Source organism: Oncorhynchus clarkii, chromosome 26 (assembly GCF_045791955.1).
Source record: "Oncorhynchus clarkii lewisi isolate Uvic-CL-2024 chromosome 26, UVic_Ocla_1.0, whole genome shotgun sequence".
Lineage (NCBI taxonomy): Eukaryota > Metazoa > Chordata > Actinopteri > Salmoniformes > Salmonidae > Oncorhynchus > Oncorhynchus clarkii.
The window spans coordinates 43,935,476-43,951,007 of record NC_092172.1 but is presented as its reverse complement, the minus strand read 5'-3'; the positions used below and the strand labels follow the sequence as shown (position 1 = coordinate 43,951,007).

At 44.8% G+C, this 15,532-nt stretch overlaps 1 protein-coding gene across 5 annotated transcripts in view; it reads right to left on the bottom strand.

Moving 5' to 3' along the window:
- The window catches only part of LOC139384687 (A-kinase anchor protein 13-like), a 112,784-nt gene that overhangs the window by 43,047 nt on the left and 54,205 nt on the right, over positions 1–15,532 (bottom strand). For all 5 annotated transcript variants that reach the window (XM_071129512.1, XM_071129513.1, XM_071129514.1 and 2 more), the window contains 5 exons: positions 10,513–10,684; positions 6,069–6,136; positions 5,623–5,701; positions 3,924–4,071; positions 64–179 (listed from right to left, as the gene is read on the bottom strand). In XM_071129512.1, the coding sequence (XP_070985613.1) occupies positions 64–179; positions 3,924–4,071; positions 5,623–5,701; positions 6,069–6,136; positions 10,513–10,684 (583 nt within the window). The remainder of the gene's footprint in view (positions 1–63; positions 180–3,923; positions 4,072–5,622; positions 5,702–6,068; positions 6,137–10,512; positions 10,685–15,532) is intronic.

The window sequence follows — 15,532 nt, the reverse complement described above, 5'->3', positions numbered from 1 at the left end:
AAGACACAAAGCATGTTAGTCATTCTATCCATAGCTGTTGAGAGAGATTAGTAACCTACGAACCTTCGTCTGTGAGTGACTCTGTAGATTCGTTGACCAGGTTGGTCTTGCACAGAGAGTCAGTAGAATGGGACAGGTACCGCAGACCCTTGATAGGCATGTCATCAAACACCTGGTGACTGGAGAGAGGACATGGAGAGAGAGAGGACATAGAGAGAGAGAGGACATAGAGAGAGAGGACATAGAGAGTCAGTAGAATGGGACAGGTACCGCATACCCTTGATAGGCATGTCATCAAACACCTGGGAGCTCATTTATTAATATTAGAAGCTATTCTAAAAAATACTACTATTGTAAACTCCAAATAACTTCACAGATCTTCATTGTAAAGGGTTTAAACACTGTTACCCATGCTTTTTCAATTAATCATAAACAATTAATGAACATGCACCTGTGGAACGGTCGTTAAGACACTAACAGCTTACAGATGGTAGGCAATTAAGGTCACAGTTATGAAAACTTAGGACACTAAGGAGGCCTTTCTACTGACTCTGAAAAACACCAAAATAAAGATGCCCGGGGTCCCTGCTCATCTGCATGAACATGCCTTAGGCATGCTGCAAGGAGGCATGAGGACTGCAGATGTGGCCAGGGCAATAAATTGCAAGGTCCGCACTGTGACACACCTAATACGACGCTACAGGGAGACAGGACGGACAGATGATCGTCCTTGCAGTGGCAGGTCACGTTTAACAACACCTGTACAGGATTGGTACATCCAAACATCACACCTGCGGGACAGGTACAGGATGGCAACAACAACTGCCCGAGTTACACCAGGAATGTACAATCCCTCCAACAGTGCTCAGACTGTCCGCAATAGGCAAAGAAAGGCTGGACTGAGGGATTGTAGGACTGTTGTAAGTCAGGTCCTCACCAGACATCACCGGCAACAACGTCGCCTATGGGCACAAACCCAACATCGCTGGACCAGACAGGACTGGCAAAAAAGTGCTCTTCACGGACGAGTCACTGTTTTGTCTCACCAGGGGTGATGGTCGGGTAAGTGTTTATTGATGACAGAATTGAGTGCCGGGGCGGTAGTCATTTAGTTCAGTTATCTTTGCCTTTGTGGGTACAGGAACAAATGGTAGCCATCTTGAAGCATGTAGGGACAATAGACTGGGATAGGGAGCGATTGAAAATGTCTGTAAACGCACCGTAAACACAGCCACACATGCTCTGAGGACGCGGCTAGGGATGCCGTCTGGGACAGCAGCCTTGTGAGGGTTAACACATTTAAATGTTTTACTCACGTCAGCCATGGAGAAGGAAAGGGGGTGGGGGACGCAGTCCTTGTTAGCGGACCGGGATTGTGGCACTGTATTATCCTCAAAGCGGGCAAATAAGTTTAGTTTGTCTTGAAGCGTGACGTCGGTTTCCATGACGTAGCTGGTTTTCTTTTTGTAGTCCGTGATTTCCTGTAGACCCTGCCACATACTTCTCGTGTCTGAGCCATTGAATTGCGAATCCACCTTGTTGCTGTACTGGCATTTCGCTTGTTTGATTGCCTTGCAGAGGGAGTACCTACACTGTTTATATTCAGTCATATTTCCAGACCTCTTTCCATGGTTAAATAAGGTGGATCACGCTTTCAGTTTTGTGCGAATGCCGGCTTCCATCCACGGTTTCTGGTTAGAGTTTTAATAGTCACAGTGGGTACAACATCTCCAATGCACTTCTTTATAAATGTCAGCATATAGGTCGATGTTGTTCTCTGCGGCTGAGCGGAAAATATTCCAGTCCGCGTGATCAAAACAATCTTGAAGCGTGGCTTCCGATGGGTCTGACCAATGTTGAATGGTTCTCGTCACTGGTACACCCTGTTTGAGTTTCTGCCTATAGGACGATAGGAGCAAGATGGCGTCATGGTCGGTTTTGCTGAAGGGAGGGCGGGGGAGGGCTTTGTAAGCATCGCGGAAGTTTTGCCCTTGCATGTAGCATAATCAATATGTTGGAAGAATTTAGGTAGACTTGTTCTCAAATTTGCTTTGTTAAAATCCCCAGCTACAATAAATGCATCCTCAGAATATATATATGGTTTCCAGTTTACATAGTCCAGTGAAGTTCCGTGATGTCCGTCCGCCTTGCTCTCTGCTTGAGGGGGAATCTACACAGCTGTGACCTAACTGAAGAGAATTCTCTTGGTAGGTAAAATGGCCGGCATTTGATTGTAAGGAATTTGGGTGAGCAGAAGGACTTGAGTTCCTGAATGTTGTTATGATTACACAATGAGTCGTTAATCATAAAGAATACACCCAAACCCTTCTTCTTGCCAGACAGGTGTTCATCTCTATCGGCGCGATGCATGGAGAAGCCCTGTGGCTGAACCGATTCCAACAACATATGTTTCCGTGAAGCAGAGAATGTTACAATCCCTGATGTCTATCTTAGCATTTATGAACATTTGAACATCTTGGCCATGTTCTGTTATAACCTACACCTGGCACAGCCAGAAGAGGACTGGCCACCCCTCATAGCCTGGTTCCTCTCTAGGTTTCTTCCTAGGTTTAGGCCTTTCTAGGGAGTTTTTCCTAGCCACCGTGCTTCTACACCTGCATTGCTTGCTGTTTGGGGTTTTAGGCTGGGTTTCTGTACAGCACTTTGAGATATCAGCTGATGTACGAAGGGCTACATAAATACATTTGATTTGATAAATACTAATTGTTCTCAGCATCAGTGCTCGTCCATGACTTTGGCTATTTGCATTTCAAAACACCCCTAATGAACCATATATGGTCAACATCAGCCGTTTAAATCTGGTGGGAATATACAACGCCGTACCATGAAATACAACGGCACAACCAAAAAAAGGCTAAGAAAACCACTTTGCCCAGACTGAAGTAGAGGTGCCAGTGTCAGAGACGGAGGCTCAGTAAAAATAAATCACGGCTACAAAGAGAGGACCATTAGGAAACAAGTATGTCTGCAATTTAGGGTTGGGTTAGGTTAGGGTTAGGGTCAGGGTTAGGTTAGGGTCAGGGTTAGGGTCAAGTTAGGGTCATAGTCAGGTTAGGTTTGGGTCAGGGTTAGAGTCAGGGTTAGGTCAGGGTTAGGGTTGGGTTAGTCAGGGTTAGGGTTGGGTTAGAGACAGGGTTGGGTTGGAGTTAGGGTTGGGTTAGAGTTAGGGTTGGGTTGGGTTAGAGTCAGGGTTAGGGTTGGATTAGGATTGGGTTAGGGTTGGGTTAGAGTCAGGGTTAGGGTTGGGTTGGAGTTAGGGTTGGGTTAGAGTCAGGGTTAGGAACAGGTTCAGTGTCAGATTTAAGGTTAGTGTCAGGATTAGGGACAGGTACAGGATTAGCATTAGGAACAGGGTCAGGGTTATGGTTAGGAACAGGGTCAGGGTTTGAGTCAGTGTTATGGTTAGGAACAGGGTCAGGGTTTGAGTCAGGGTTATGGTTAGGAACAGGGTCAGGGTTATGGTTAGGAACAGGGTCAGGGTTAGGGTTAGGAACAGGGTCAGGGTTTGAGTCAGGGTTATGGTTAGGAACAGGGTCAGGGTTTGAGTCAGGGTTATGGTTAGGGTCAGGGTTTGAGTCAGGGTTAGGGTTATGAACAGGGTCAGGGTTTGAGTCAGGGTTAGGGTTATGAACAGGGTCAGGGTTTGAGTCAGGGTTAGGGTTATGAACAGGGTCAGGGTTTGAGTCAGGGTTATGGTTAGGAACAGGGTCAGAGTCAGGGTTATGGTTAAGAACAGGGTCAGGGTTTGAGTCAGGGTTATGGTTAGGAACAGGGTCAGGGTTTGAGTCAGGGTTATGGTTAGGAACAGGGTCAGGGTCAGAGTTAGGATTATGGTTAGGGTTAGGTTTTGGTTTAAGAACAGGCTCAGGCTTAGGGTTAGGGCTAGGGTTAGGGTTGCTCACCCAGCGATGTTGGATATGGAGATGCTCTTTGACAGGTTGGAGCCGTGGAAGGGTATGATGGAGGTATGTCTTCGAGAGGGAACAACCAATGAGGAGTGGTCTTCTGGAGACAAGATGGCTGACCAGGGTCGCTCCCTCGATGCACCCGCTGTGATGTCATAAGAGAGGGCCAGCGTTAACAGGGGAATGCGGTAGGATGGTATTGGGTTACGTCCCACATGGCACCCTAATCCTTACGTAGTGCACTAATGTTGACATCCAGCCCTGTAGGACTCTATAGGGAACAGAGACATCCAGCCCCGTAGGACTCTATAGGGAACAGATACATGCAGCCCCGTAGGACTCTACAGGGAACAGAGACATCCAGCCCCGTAGGACTCTATAGGGAACAGATATATCCAGCCCTGTAGGACTCTATAGGGAACAGATACATCCAACAGATACATGCAGCCCCGTAGGACTCTATAGGGAACAGATACATCCAGCCCTGTAGAACTCTGTAGGGAACAGATACATCCAGCCCTGTAGAACTCTATAGGGAACAGATACATCCAGCCCTGTAGGACTCTATAGGGAACAGATACATCTAGCCCTGTAGGACTCTATAAGGAACAGAGACATCCAGCCCCGTAGGACTCTATAGGGAACAGATACATCCAGCCCTGTAGGACTCTATAGGGAACAGAGACATCCAGCCCCGTAGGACTCTATAGGGAACAGATACATCGAGCCCCGTAGGACTCTATAGGGAACAGATACATCCAGCCCTGTAGGACTCTATAGGGAACAGATACATCCAGCCCTGTAGAACTCTGTAGGGAACAGATACATCCAGCCCTGTAGAACTCTGTAGGGAACAGATACATCCAGCCCTGTAGGACTCTGTAGGGAACAGATACATCCAGTCCTGTAGGACTCTGTAGGGAACAGATACATCCAGCCCTGTAGGACTCTATAGGGAACAGATACATCCAGCCCTGTAGGACTCTATAGGGAACAGATGCATCCAGCCCTGTAGGACTCTATAGGGAACAGATGCATCCAGCCCTGTAGGACTCTATAGGGAACAGATACATCCAGCCCTGTAGGACTCTATGGGGAACAGATACATGCAGCCCTGTAGGATTCTATAGGGAACAGATACATCCAGCCAGCCCCGTAGGACTCTGTAGGGAACAGATACATCCAGCCAGCCCCGTAGGACTCTGTAGGGAACAGATACATCCAGCCAGCCCCGTAGGACTCTGTAGGGAACAGATACATCCAGCCCTGTAGGACTCTATTGGGAACAGATACATGCAGAATTTGATTGTATTCTAACTGGTTAACACCAACAGATCTGGTACCAGGACAAGGCTGTGGTGGCTCTGGTTAACACCAACAGATCTGGGACCAGGACATGGCTGTGGTGACTCTGGTTAACACCAACAGATCTGGGACCAGGACAGGGCTGTGGTGGCTCTGGTTAACACCAACAGATCTGGGACCAGGACAGGACTGTGGTGACTCTGGTTAACACCAACAGATCTGGGACCAGGACATGGCTGTGGTGACTCTGGCTAACACCAACAGATCTGGGACCAGGACAGGGCTGTGGTGGCTCTGGTTAACACCAACAGATCTGGGACCAGGACATGGCTGTGGTGGCTCTGGTTAACACCAACAGTATGACTATTGAGTATATTTAAGATGGACTCACGGTTTAACCCTCGTTTTGGTCTCCGGGTGACAACAGGAATGGTGGCTGAATCTGGAACTGCAAACTGCTGTCTGGGCGTCTGGAGGGAAAACAATCCAGGACTTCAGTAGTGTAAATAAGTTCATGACCTTGATGTTCTGTAAGCTACTCATCCTATTGGCTGACAAAATGATCTAGTACATAAAAATATGATGTCCTTGTAGGCTACTCATCCTATTGGCTGACAAAATGATCTAGTACATAAAAACATGATATCCTTGTAGGCTACTCATCCTATTGGCTGACAAAATGATCTAGTACATAAAAACATGATGTTCTTGTAGGCTACTCATCCTATTGGCTGACAAAATGATCTAGTACATGAAAACATGATGTCCTTGTAGGCTACTCATTTTGTAGGCTGACAAAACGGTCTGAAAATAGTTTTAAATACAGTTTTTCCTTACCTTCATCTTCACCTTGGCACAGACAGGCAGGCTTTCTCTACAACTCTTATGAACATGTGCATTGCAATCTGAAAAATACAAAATAAAATGCAACTCTAAATCTTAAAGTAAGAACTTCAACAGAATAATCTTCCAGGGGGGTTCTTTCACGTGTAATGAACTGTGACTGGGGAGTTAGACTGGTCAACAGAACCAGAGAGTTGGACTGGTCTACAGAACCAGAGAGTTGGACTGGTCTACAGAACCAATGAGTTGGACTGGTCTACAGAACCAATGAGTTGGACTGGTCTACAGAACCAATGAGTTGGACTGGTCAACAGAACCAGAGAGTTGGACTGGCCTACAGAACCAGAGAGTTGGACTGGTCAACAGAACCAGAGAGTTGGACTGGTCTACAGAACCAGAGAGTTGGACTGGTCTACAGAACCAGAGAATTGGACTGGTCTACAGAACCAGAGAGTTGGACTGGTCTACAGAACCAGAGAGTTGGACTGGTCTACAGAACCAATGAGTTGGACTGGTCTACAGAACCAATGAGTTGGACTGGTCTACAGAACCAGAGAGATGGACTGGTCAACAGAACCAGAGAGATGGACTGGTCAACAGAACCAGAGAGTTGGAGTGGTCTACAGAACCAGAGAAGTGGACTGGTCAACAGAACCAGAGAGTTGGACTGGTCTACAGAACCAGAGTGTTGGACTGGTCAACAGAACCAGAGTGTTGGACTGGTCAACAGAACCAGAGAGTTGGACTGGTCAACAGAACCAGAGAGTTGGACTGGTCAACAGAACCAGAGAGTTGGACTGGTCTACAGAACCAGAGAGTTGGGACTGGTCTACAGAACCAGAGAGTTGGGACTGGTCTACAGAACCAGAGAGTTGGGACTGGTCTACAGAACCAGAGAGTTGGGACTGGTCTACAGAACCAGAGTGTTGGACTGGTTTACAGAACCAGAGAGTTGGACTGGTTTACAGAACCAGAGAGTTGGACTGGTCTACAAAACCAGAGAATTGGACTGGTCTACAGAACCAGAGAAGTGGACTGGTCTACAGAGTTGGACTGGTCTACAGAACCAGAGAGTTGGACTGGTCTACAGAACCAGAGAGTTGGACTGGTCTACAGAACCAGAGTGTTGGACTGGTTTACAGAACCAGAGAGTTGGACTGGTCTACAAAACCAGAGAATTGGACTGGTCTACAAAACCAGAGAATTGGACTGGTCTACAGAACCAGAGAAGTGGACTGGTCTACAGAGTTGGACTGGTCTACAGAACCAGAGAGTTGGACTGGTCTACAGAACCAGAGAGTTGGACTGGTCTACAGAACCAGGGAGTTGGACTGGTCTACAGAACCAGAGAAGTGGACTGGTCTACAGAACCAGAGAAGTGGACTGGTCTACAGAACTAGAGAGTTGGCGTATGTCCAGAATGGCACCATAGTCCTTCAGGGATTCTTGAAAGTTGGGACAATCCTTGTTGGGAAACTTTATATTTATAGTCAATTTGTTTTTCTTTTGTTGTATTAATTCAGATTAAATTGCATTTAGTGGAATTTTATTTAGGGAAAGATTTGCTTTTGTAATTTTCTAAATATTTTCTATATTATACATTTTCATATCGGCTCTATGCCTAGACATGCCCTTGTCTGGAGCAAATTATACAAATTTCAACTCTCCAATTATATATTTTTTATTCTATAAACAAGCAATAATATTTTTATAGTTTTAAAATAAATATGTTGTAGTTTCTTGTGAGAGCCCTCTCTGCCTTTTAAGAGAAATAGTCTTAAAATGTGATTCCTAAAAGATGTGCCTGGAGATATGGTGAACTCCGTCAGATTAGTCTTAAATTCTAAATGAATCAGGGATGAGCAGGGACAGCTATACCATAAGGACCCCTTCTGCATGTCCTCATTCTATGTAGTACAAGAAGACTACTCTGGAAAGTTCTCTACTTTTAATAGATGAAAACAAAAAATATTGAAATCACCATTGTCACAACAATGAACTGTCAACTCCATCTCCTTGATAGAATATTCATTTTGGTTTAAATATGTTTATTTTGATTAGTTTTTAGTCATAAAGCAACTGAAGAAAAACTAAATTGTTACCTTGTATACCACTTCAATTCCATAAATCAAACTCATTCAGATTGTTGTCTAACGTCAACTCTGTAAAACAAACTCATTCAGGTTGTTGTCGAACGTCACAACTCATTCAGATTGTTGTCTGACATCAACTCCGTAAGTCATCCATATACATAGACACTCTGTCTTTACTCAAAGTCAGTGGCATTCAGTTAGTAAAGGTTGAAAAAAGCAAGGGGCCTAAACAGCTACTCTGGGGAATTCCTGATTCTACCTGCAAGGGGCCTAAACAGCTGCCCTGGGGAATTCCTGATTCTACCTGGATTATGTTTGAGAGGCTTCCATTAACAGTATGATGGCCTAGAGATAGAAGCTATTTCAGTCTCAGCTTTGATGCACCTGTACTGGGCTCGCTTTCTGGATGGTAGTGGTGTGAACAGGCAGTGGCTCGGGTGGTTATTGTCCTTGATGATCTTTATGGCCTTCCTGTGACATCGGGTGATGTAGGTGTCCTGGAGGGCAGGTAGTTTGTCCCCGATGATGCGTTGTGCAGACCGCACTACCCTCTGGAGAGCCTTGCGGTTGTGGGCGGTGCAGTTGCCGTTCCGGACGGTGATACAGCCCGAAAGGATGCTCTCGATTGTGCATGTGTAAAAGTTTGTGAGGGTTTTAGGTGACAAGCCACATTTCTTCAGCCTCCTGAGGTTGAAGAGGCGTTGTTGCACCTTCTTCACCACACTGTCTGTTTGGATGGACCATTTCAGATTGTCAGTGATGTGTACGCAGAGGAACTTAAAATGTGTACGCAGAGGAACTCCGTCAGCCACGGAGAAAGAGATTCCACAGTCCTTGGTAGCGGGCCACGTTGGTGGCACTGTATTATCCTCAAAGTGGATAAAGAAGGTGTTTAGTTTACCTGGAAGCAAGACGTCTGTGTCCGTGACGTGGCTGGTTTAACTTTTGCAGTCCGTGATTGTCTGCAGACAATCGTCTCGTGTCTGAGCCGTTGAATTGCGACTCCATTTTGTCGACATTTGGATGATTTGATTTCATTTGAACTTTTTATTTATTTTAAGCTTTAACTAGGCAAGTCAGTTAAGATAAAATTCTTATTTACAATGACGGCCTACCCCGGCCAAACCCGGACGACGCTGGGCCAATTGTGCAAAGCCCTATGGTATTATTCTCTGACACTATCCAGAACATATCCCAGTCCCTGTCAAAACAATCTTGAAACGTGGATTCCCGATTGGTCAGACTGGCGTTAAATAGTCCTTAGCATGGGTACTTCCTGTTTAAGTTTCTGCATATAGGAATGGAGGAGCAAAATAGATACGTGTTCATATTGGACAAAATAAGGGCGGGGGAGGGCCTTGTAAGCATTGCGGAAGTTAGAGTAGCAATGATCCAGTGGTTTTCCAGTGCGAGTGCTACAGTCGATATGCTGATAGAATTTAGGTAGCCTTGTTCTCAAATTTTGTTTGTTAAAATCCCCAGCTACAATTAATTCAGCCTCAGGATATATGGTTTCCAATATAGTCCATTGAAGTTCCTTGAGGGCCATTGTGGTATCGACTTGAGGGGGGATATATATGGCTGTGACAATAACAAAAGATAATTATCTTGGGAGATAATATGGTCGGCATTTGATTATGAGGAATTCTAGGTCAGGTGAACAAAAAGACTTGAATTCCTGTTGTTACAATTACACCATGAGTCATTAAACATGAAACCCCGCCCTTCTTCCCAAAGAGATGTTTATTACTGTCGGTGCGACGCACTGAGAAACCAGGTAGTTGTATCGTCTCCGACAGCATATCCCGAGAGAGCCATGGTTCCGTGAAACAGAGTATGTTACACTCCCTGATGTCTCTTTGGAAAGCAAACCTCGCCCTGATTTCATCGACCTTGTTATCTAGGGACTGGACATTGGAGAGTAATATACTCGGGAGTGGTGGGTGGTGTGCGCACCTCCGAAGACTGACCAGAAGACTGATCAGTCTGCCTCTTCTCCGGCAGAGTTGTTTTGGATCGGCCTCTGGAATCAGTTCAATTGCCCCGAGTGGTGCGGACAAAGGATCCGCTTCGGGAAAGTCGTATTCCTGGTCGTAGTGTTGGTAAGTTGACATCGCTCTGCTATCCAATAGTTCTTCCCGGCTGTATGTAATAAAACTTCAGATTTTCTGGGCTAACAATGTAAGAAATAATACATAAAAATAAAAAAAATACTGAAATGTTTCCTAAGGATTAGAAGCAAGGCAGCCCTCTCTGTCGGCACCATCTTGAGCGATATGGTGTGTATCTACTAAACCTGCTAATAGTTGGTTTTGTTAGAGTTGTATTGACTGATGCTGTCTTACTGGTGCAGAGAAAGGCATCCTTATTGTTGATGGTTTTGCTGCATTGGTGGCAGGAGGAGGATTGTGTCTGGGAGGAGACCATGCTGAAGTGATGTCCGTTCAGCGTACATCTCTCTCTGGCCTTCGCCTCTCTCCTCTCGTCTTTGTCTCGACTCTTCTCTCCATCCTTTTCCTGCAGGTGGAAGAAGGGGGATTAAGAGTAGAAACAGAATGAGGTCAGACAGTACAGCTACTGTCTCTCTCCGTTCCTCCTTTCCCTGCCTAGAAACAGAATGAGGTCAGACAGTACAGCGACCCTCTTTCTCTGTTCCTCCTTTCCTGCCTAGAAACAGAATGAGGTCAGACAGTACAGCGACAGTCTCTCTCCGTTCCTCCTTTCCCTGCCTAGAAACAGAATGAGGTCAGACAGTACAGCGACCCTCTCTCTCCGTTCCTCCTTTCCCTGCCTAGAAACAGAATGAGGTCAGACAGTACAGCTACCCTCTCTCTCCGTTCCTCATTTCCCTGCCTAGAAACAGAATGAGGTCAGACAGTACAGCTACCCTCTCTCTCTGTTCCTCCTTTCCCTGCCTAGAAAGGATCTGTATGGTAACTAGTCCTTATATAGACCACAGATGACCTCTACTGACCAGGATCTGTATGGTTACTAGTCCTTATATAGACCACAGATGACCTCTACTGACCAGGATCTGTTACTCTGTATGGTTACTAGTCATATAGACCACAGATGACCTCTACTGACCAGGATCTGTTACTCTGTATGGTAACTAGTCCTTATATAGACCACAGATTACCTCTACTGACCAGGATCTGTATGGTAACTAGTCCTTATATAGACCACAGATGACCTCTACTGACCAGGATCTGTTACTCTGTATGGTTACTAGTCCTTATATAGACCACAGATGACCTCTACTGACCAGGATCTGTTACTCTGTATGGTAACTAGCCCTTATATAGACCACAGATGACCTCTACTGACCAGGATCTGTTACTCTGTATGGTAACTAGCCCTCATATTGACCACATATGACCTCTACTGACCAGGATCTGTTACTCTGTATGGTTACTAGTCCTCATATTGACCACAGATGACCTCTACTGACCAGGATCTGTATGGTTACTAGTCCTTATATAGACCACAGATGACCTCTACTGACCAGGATCTGTTACTCTATGGTAAATATTCCTTATATAGACCACAGATGACCTCTACTGACCAGGATCTGTTACTCTCTATGGTTACTAGTCCCTGATATAGACAACAGATGACCAATACTGACCAGGATCTGTTACTCTTTATGGTAACTATCCCTTATATAGACCACAGATGACCTCTACTGACCAGGATCTGTATGGTTACTAGTCCTTATATAGACCACAGATGACCTCTACTGACCAGGATCTGTATGGTAACTAGCCCTTATATAGACCACAGATGACCTCTACTAACCAGGATCTGTTACTCTATGGTTACTAGTCCTTATATAGACCACAGATGACCTCTACTGACCAGGATCTGTTACTCTGTATGGTTACTAGTCCTGATATTGACCACAGATGACCTCTACTGACCAGGATCTGTATGGTTACTAGTCCTTATATAGACCACAGATGACCTCTACTGACCAGGATCTGTTACTCTCTATGGTTACTAGTCTCTGATATAGACAACAGATGACCAATACTGACCAGGATCTGTTACTATTTATGGTAACTAGCCCTTATATAGACCACAGATGACCTCTACTGACCAGGATCTGTATGGTTACTAGTCCTTATATAGACCACAGATGACCTCTACTGACCAGGATCTGTATGGTAACTAGTCCTTATATATACCACAGATGACCTCTACTGACTAGGATCTGTATGGTTACTAGTCCTTATATAGACCACAGATGACCTCTACTGACCAGGATCTGTATGGTAACTAGTCCTTATATAGACCACAGATGACCTCTACTGACCAGGATCTGTATGGTTACTAGTCCTTATATAGACCACAGATGACCTCTACTGACCAGGATCTGTATGGTTAATAGTCCTTATATAGACCACAGATGACCTCTACTGACCAGGATCTGTATGGTTACTAGTCCTTATATAGACCACAGATGACCTCTACTGACCAGGATCTGTATGGTTACTAGTCCTTATATAGACCACAGATGACCTCTACTGACCATGATCTGTATGGTAAATAGCCCTTATATAGAAAACAGATGACCTCTACTGACCAGGATCTGTATGGGTTCCAGTTCCAGATGACCTCTACTGACCAGGATCTGTATGGTTACTGACCTATATAGACCACAGATGACCTCTACTGACCAGGATCTGTATGGTTACTAGTCCTTATATAGACCACAGATGACCTCAACTGACCAGGATCTGTATGGTTACTAGTCTTTATATAGACCACAGATGACCTCTACTGACCAGGATCTGTATGGTTACTAGTCCTTATATAGACCACAGATGACCTCTACTGACCAGGATCTGTATGGTTACTAGTCCTTATATAGACCACAGATGACCTCTACTGACCAGGATCTGTTACTCTATGGTTACTAGTCCTTATATAGACCACAGATGAACTCTACTGACCAGGATCTGTTACTCTGTATGGTTACTAGTCCTCATATTGACCACAGATCACCTCTACTGACCAGGATCTGTTACTCTATGGTAACAATTCCTTATATAGACCACAGATGACCTCTACTGACCAGGATCAGTTACTCTCTATGGTTACTTGTCCCTGATATAGACAACAGATGACCAATACTGACCAGGATCTGTTACTCTTTATGGTAACTAGCCCTTATATAGACCACAGATGACCTCTACTGACCAGGATCTGTATGGTTACTAGTCCTTATATAGACCACAGATGACCTCTACTGACCAGGATCTGTATGGTAACTAGTCCTTATATAGACCACAGATGACCTCTACTGACCTGGATCTGTATGGTAACTAGTCCTTATATAGACCACAGATGACCTCTACTGACCAGGATCTGTATGGTTACTTGTCCTAATATAGACCACAGATGACCTCTACTGACCAGGATCTGTTACTCTATGGTTACTAGTCCTTATATAGACCACAGATGAACTCTACTGACCAGGATCTGTTACTCTGTATGGTTACTAGTCCTCATATTGACCACAGATCACCTCTACTGACCAGGATCTGTTACTCTATGGTAACTTGTCCTTATATAGACCACAGATGACCTCTACTGACCAGGATCTGTTACTCTCTATGGTTACTTGTCCCTGATAGACCACAGATGACCTCTACTGACCAGGATCTGTATGGTTACTAGTCCTTATATAGACCACAGATGACCTCTACTGACCAGGATCTGTATGGTAACTAGTCCTTATATAGACCACAGATGACCTCTACTGACCTGGATCTGTATGGTAACTAGTCCTTATATAGACCACAGATGACCTCTACTGACCAGGATCTGTATGGTTACTTGTCCTAATATAGACCACAGATGACCTCTACTGACCAGGATCTGTTACTCTATGGTTACTAGTCCTTATATAGACCACAGATGAACTCTACTGACCAGGATCTGTTACTCTGTATGGTTACTAGTCCTCATATTGACCACAGATCACCTCTACTGACCAGGATCTGTTACTCTATGGTAACTTGTCCTTATATAGACCACAGATGACCTCTACTGACCAGGATCTGTTACTCTCTATGGTTACTTGTCCCTGATATAGACAACAGATGACCAATACTGACCAGGATCTGTTACTCTTTATGGTAACTAGCCCTTATATAGACCACAGATGACCTCTACTGACCAGGATCTGTATGGTTACTAGTCCTTATATAGACCACAGATGACCTCTACTGACCAGGATCTGTATGGTAACTAGTCCTTATATAGACCACAGATGACCTCTACTGACCAGGATCTGTATGGTAACTAGTCCTTACACAGATGACCTCTACTGACCAGGATCTGTATGGTTACTAGTCCTTATATAGATCACAGATGACCTCTACTGACCAGACTAGTGGATCTGTATGGTTACTAGTCCTTATATAGACCACAGATGACCTCTACTGACCAGGATCTGTATGGTAACTAGTCCTTACTCTACTGACCAGGATCTGTATGGTAACTAGTCCTTATATAGATCACAGATGACCTCTACTGACCAGGATCTGTATGGTTACTAGTCCTTATATAGATCACAGATGACCTCTACTGACTCTGTATGGTTACTAGTCCTTATATAGACCCCAGATGACCTCTACTGACCAGGATCTGTTACTCTATGGTTACTAGTGCTTATATAGACCACAGATTAACTCTACTGACCAGGATCTGTTACTCTGTATGGTTACTAGTCCTCATATTGACCACAGATCACCTCTACTGACCAGGATCTGTATGGTTACTAGTCCTCATATAGACCACAGATGACCTCTACTGACCATGATATTTTACTCTGTATGGTTACTAGTCCTTATATAGACCACAGATGACCTCTACTGACCAGGATCTGTTCCTCTATGGTTACTAGTCCTTATATAGACCACAGATGACCTCTACTGACCAGGATCTATTACTCTGTATGGTTACTAGTCCTTATATAGACCACAGATGACCTCTACTGACCAGGATCTGTTACTCTATGGTTACTAGTCCTTATATGGACCACAGATGAACTCTACTGACCAGGATCTGTTACTCTGTATGGTTACTAGTCCTCATATTGACCACAGATCACCTCTACTGACCAGGATCTGTATGGTTACTAGTCCTCATATAGACCACAGATGACCTCTACTGACCATGATATTTTACTCTGTATGGTTACTAGTCCTTATATAGACCACAGATGACCTCGTCTGACCAGGATCTGTTCCTCTATGGTTACTAGTCCTTATATAGACCACAGATGACCTCTACTGACCAGGATCTATTACTCTGTATGGTTACTAGTCCTTATATAGACCACAGATGACCTCTACT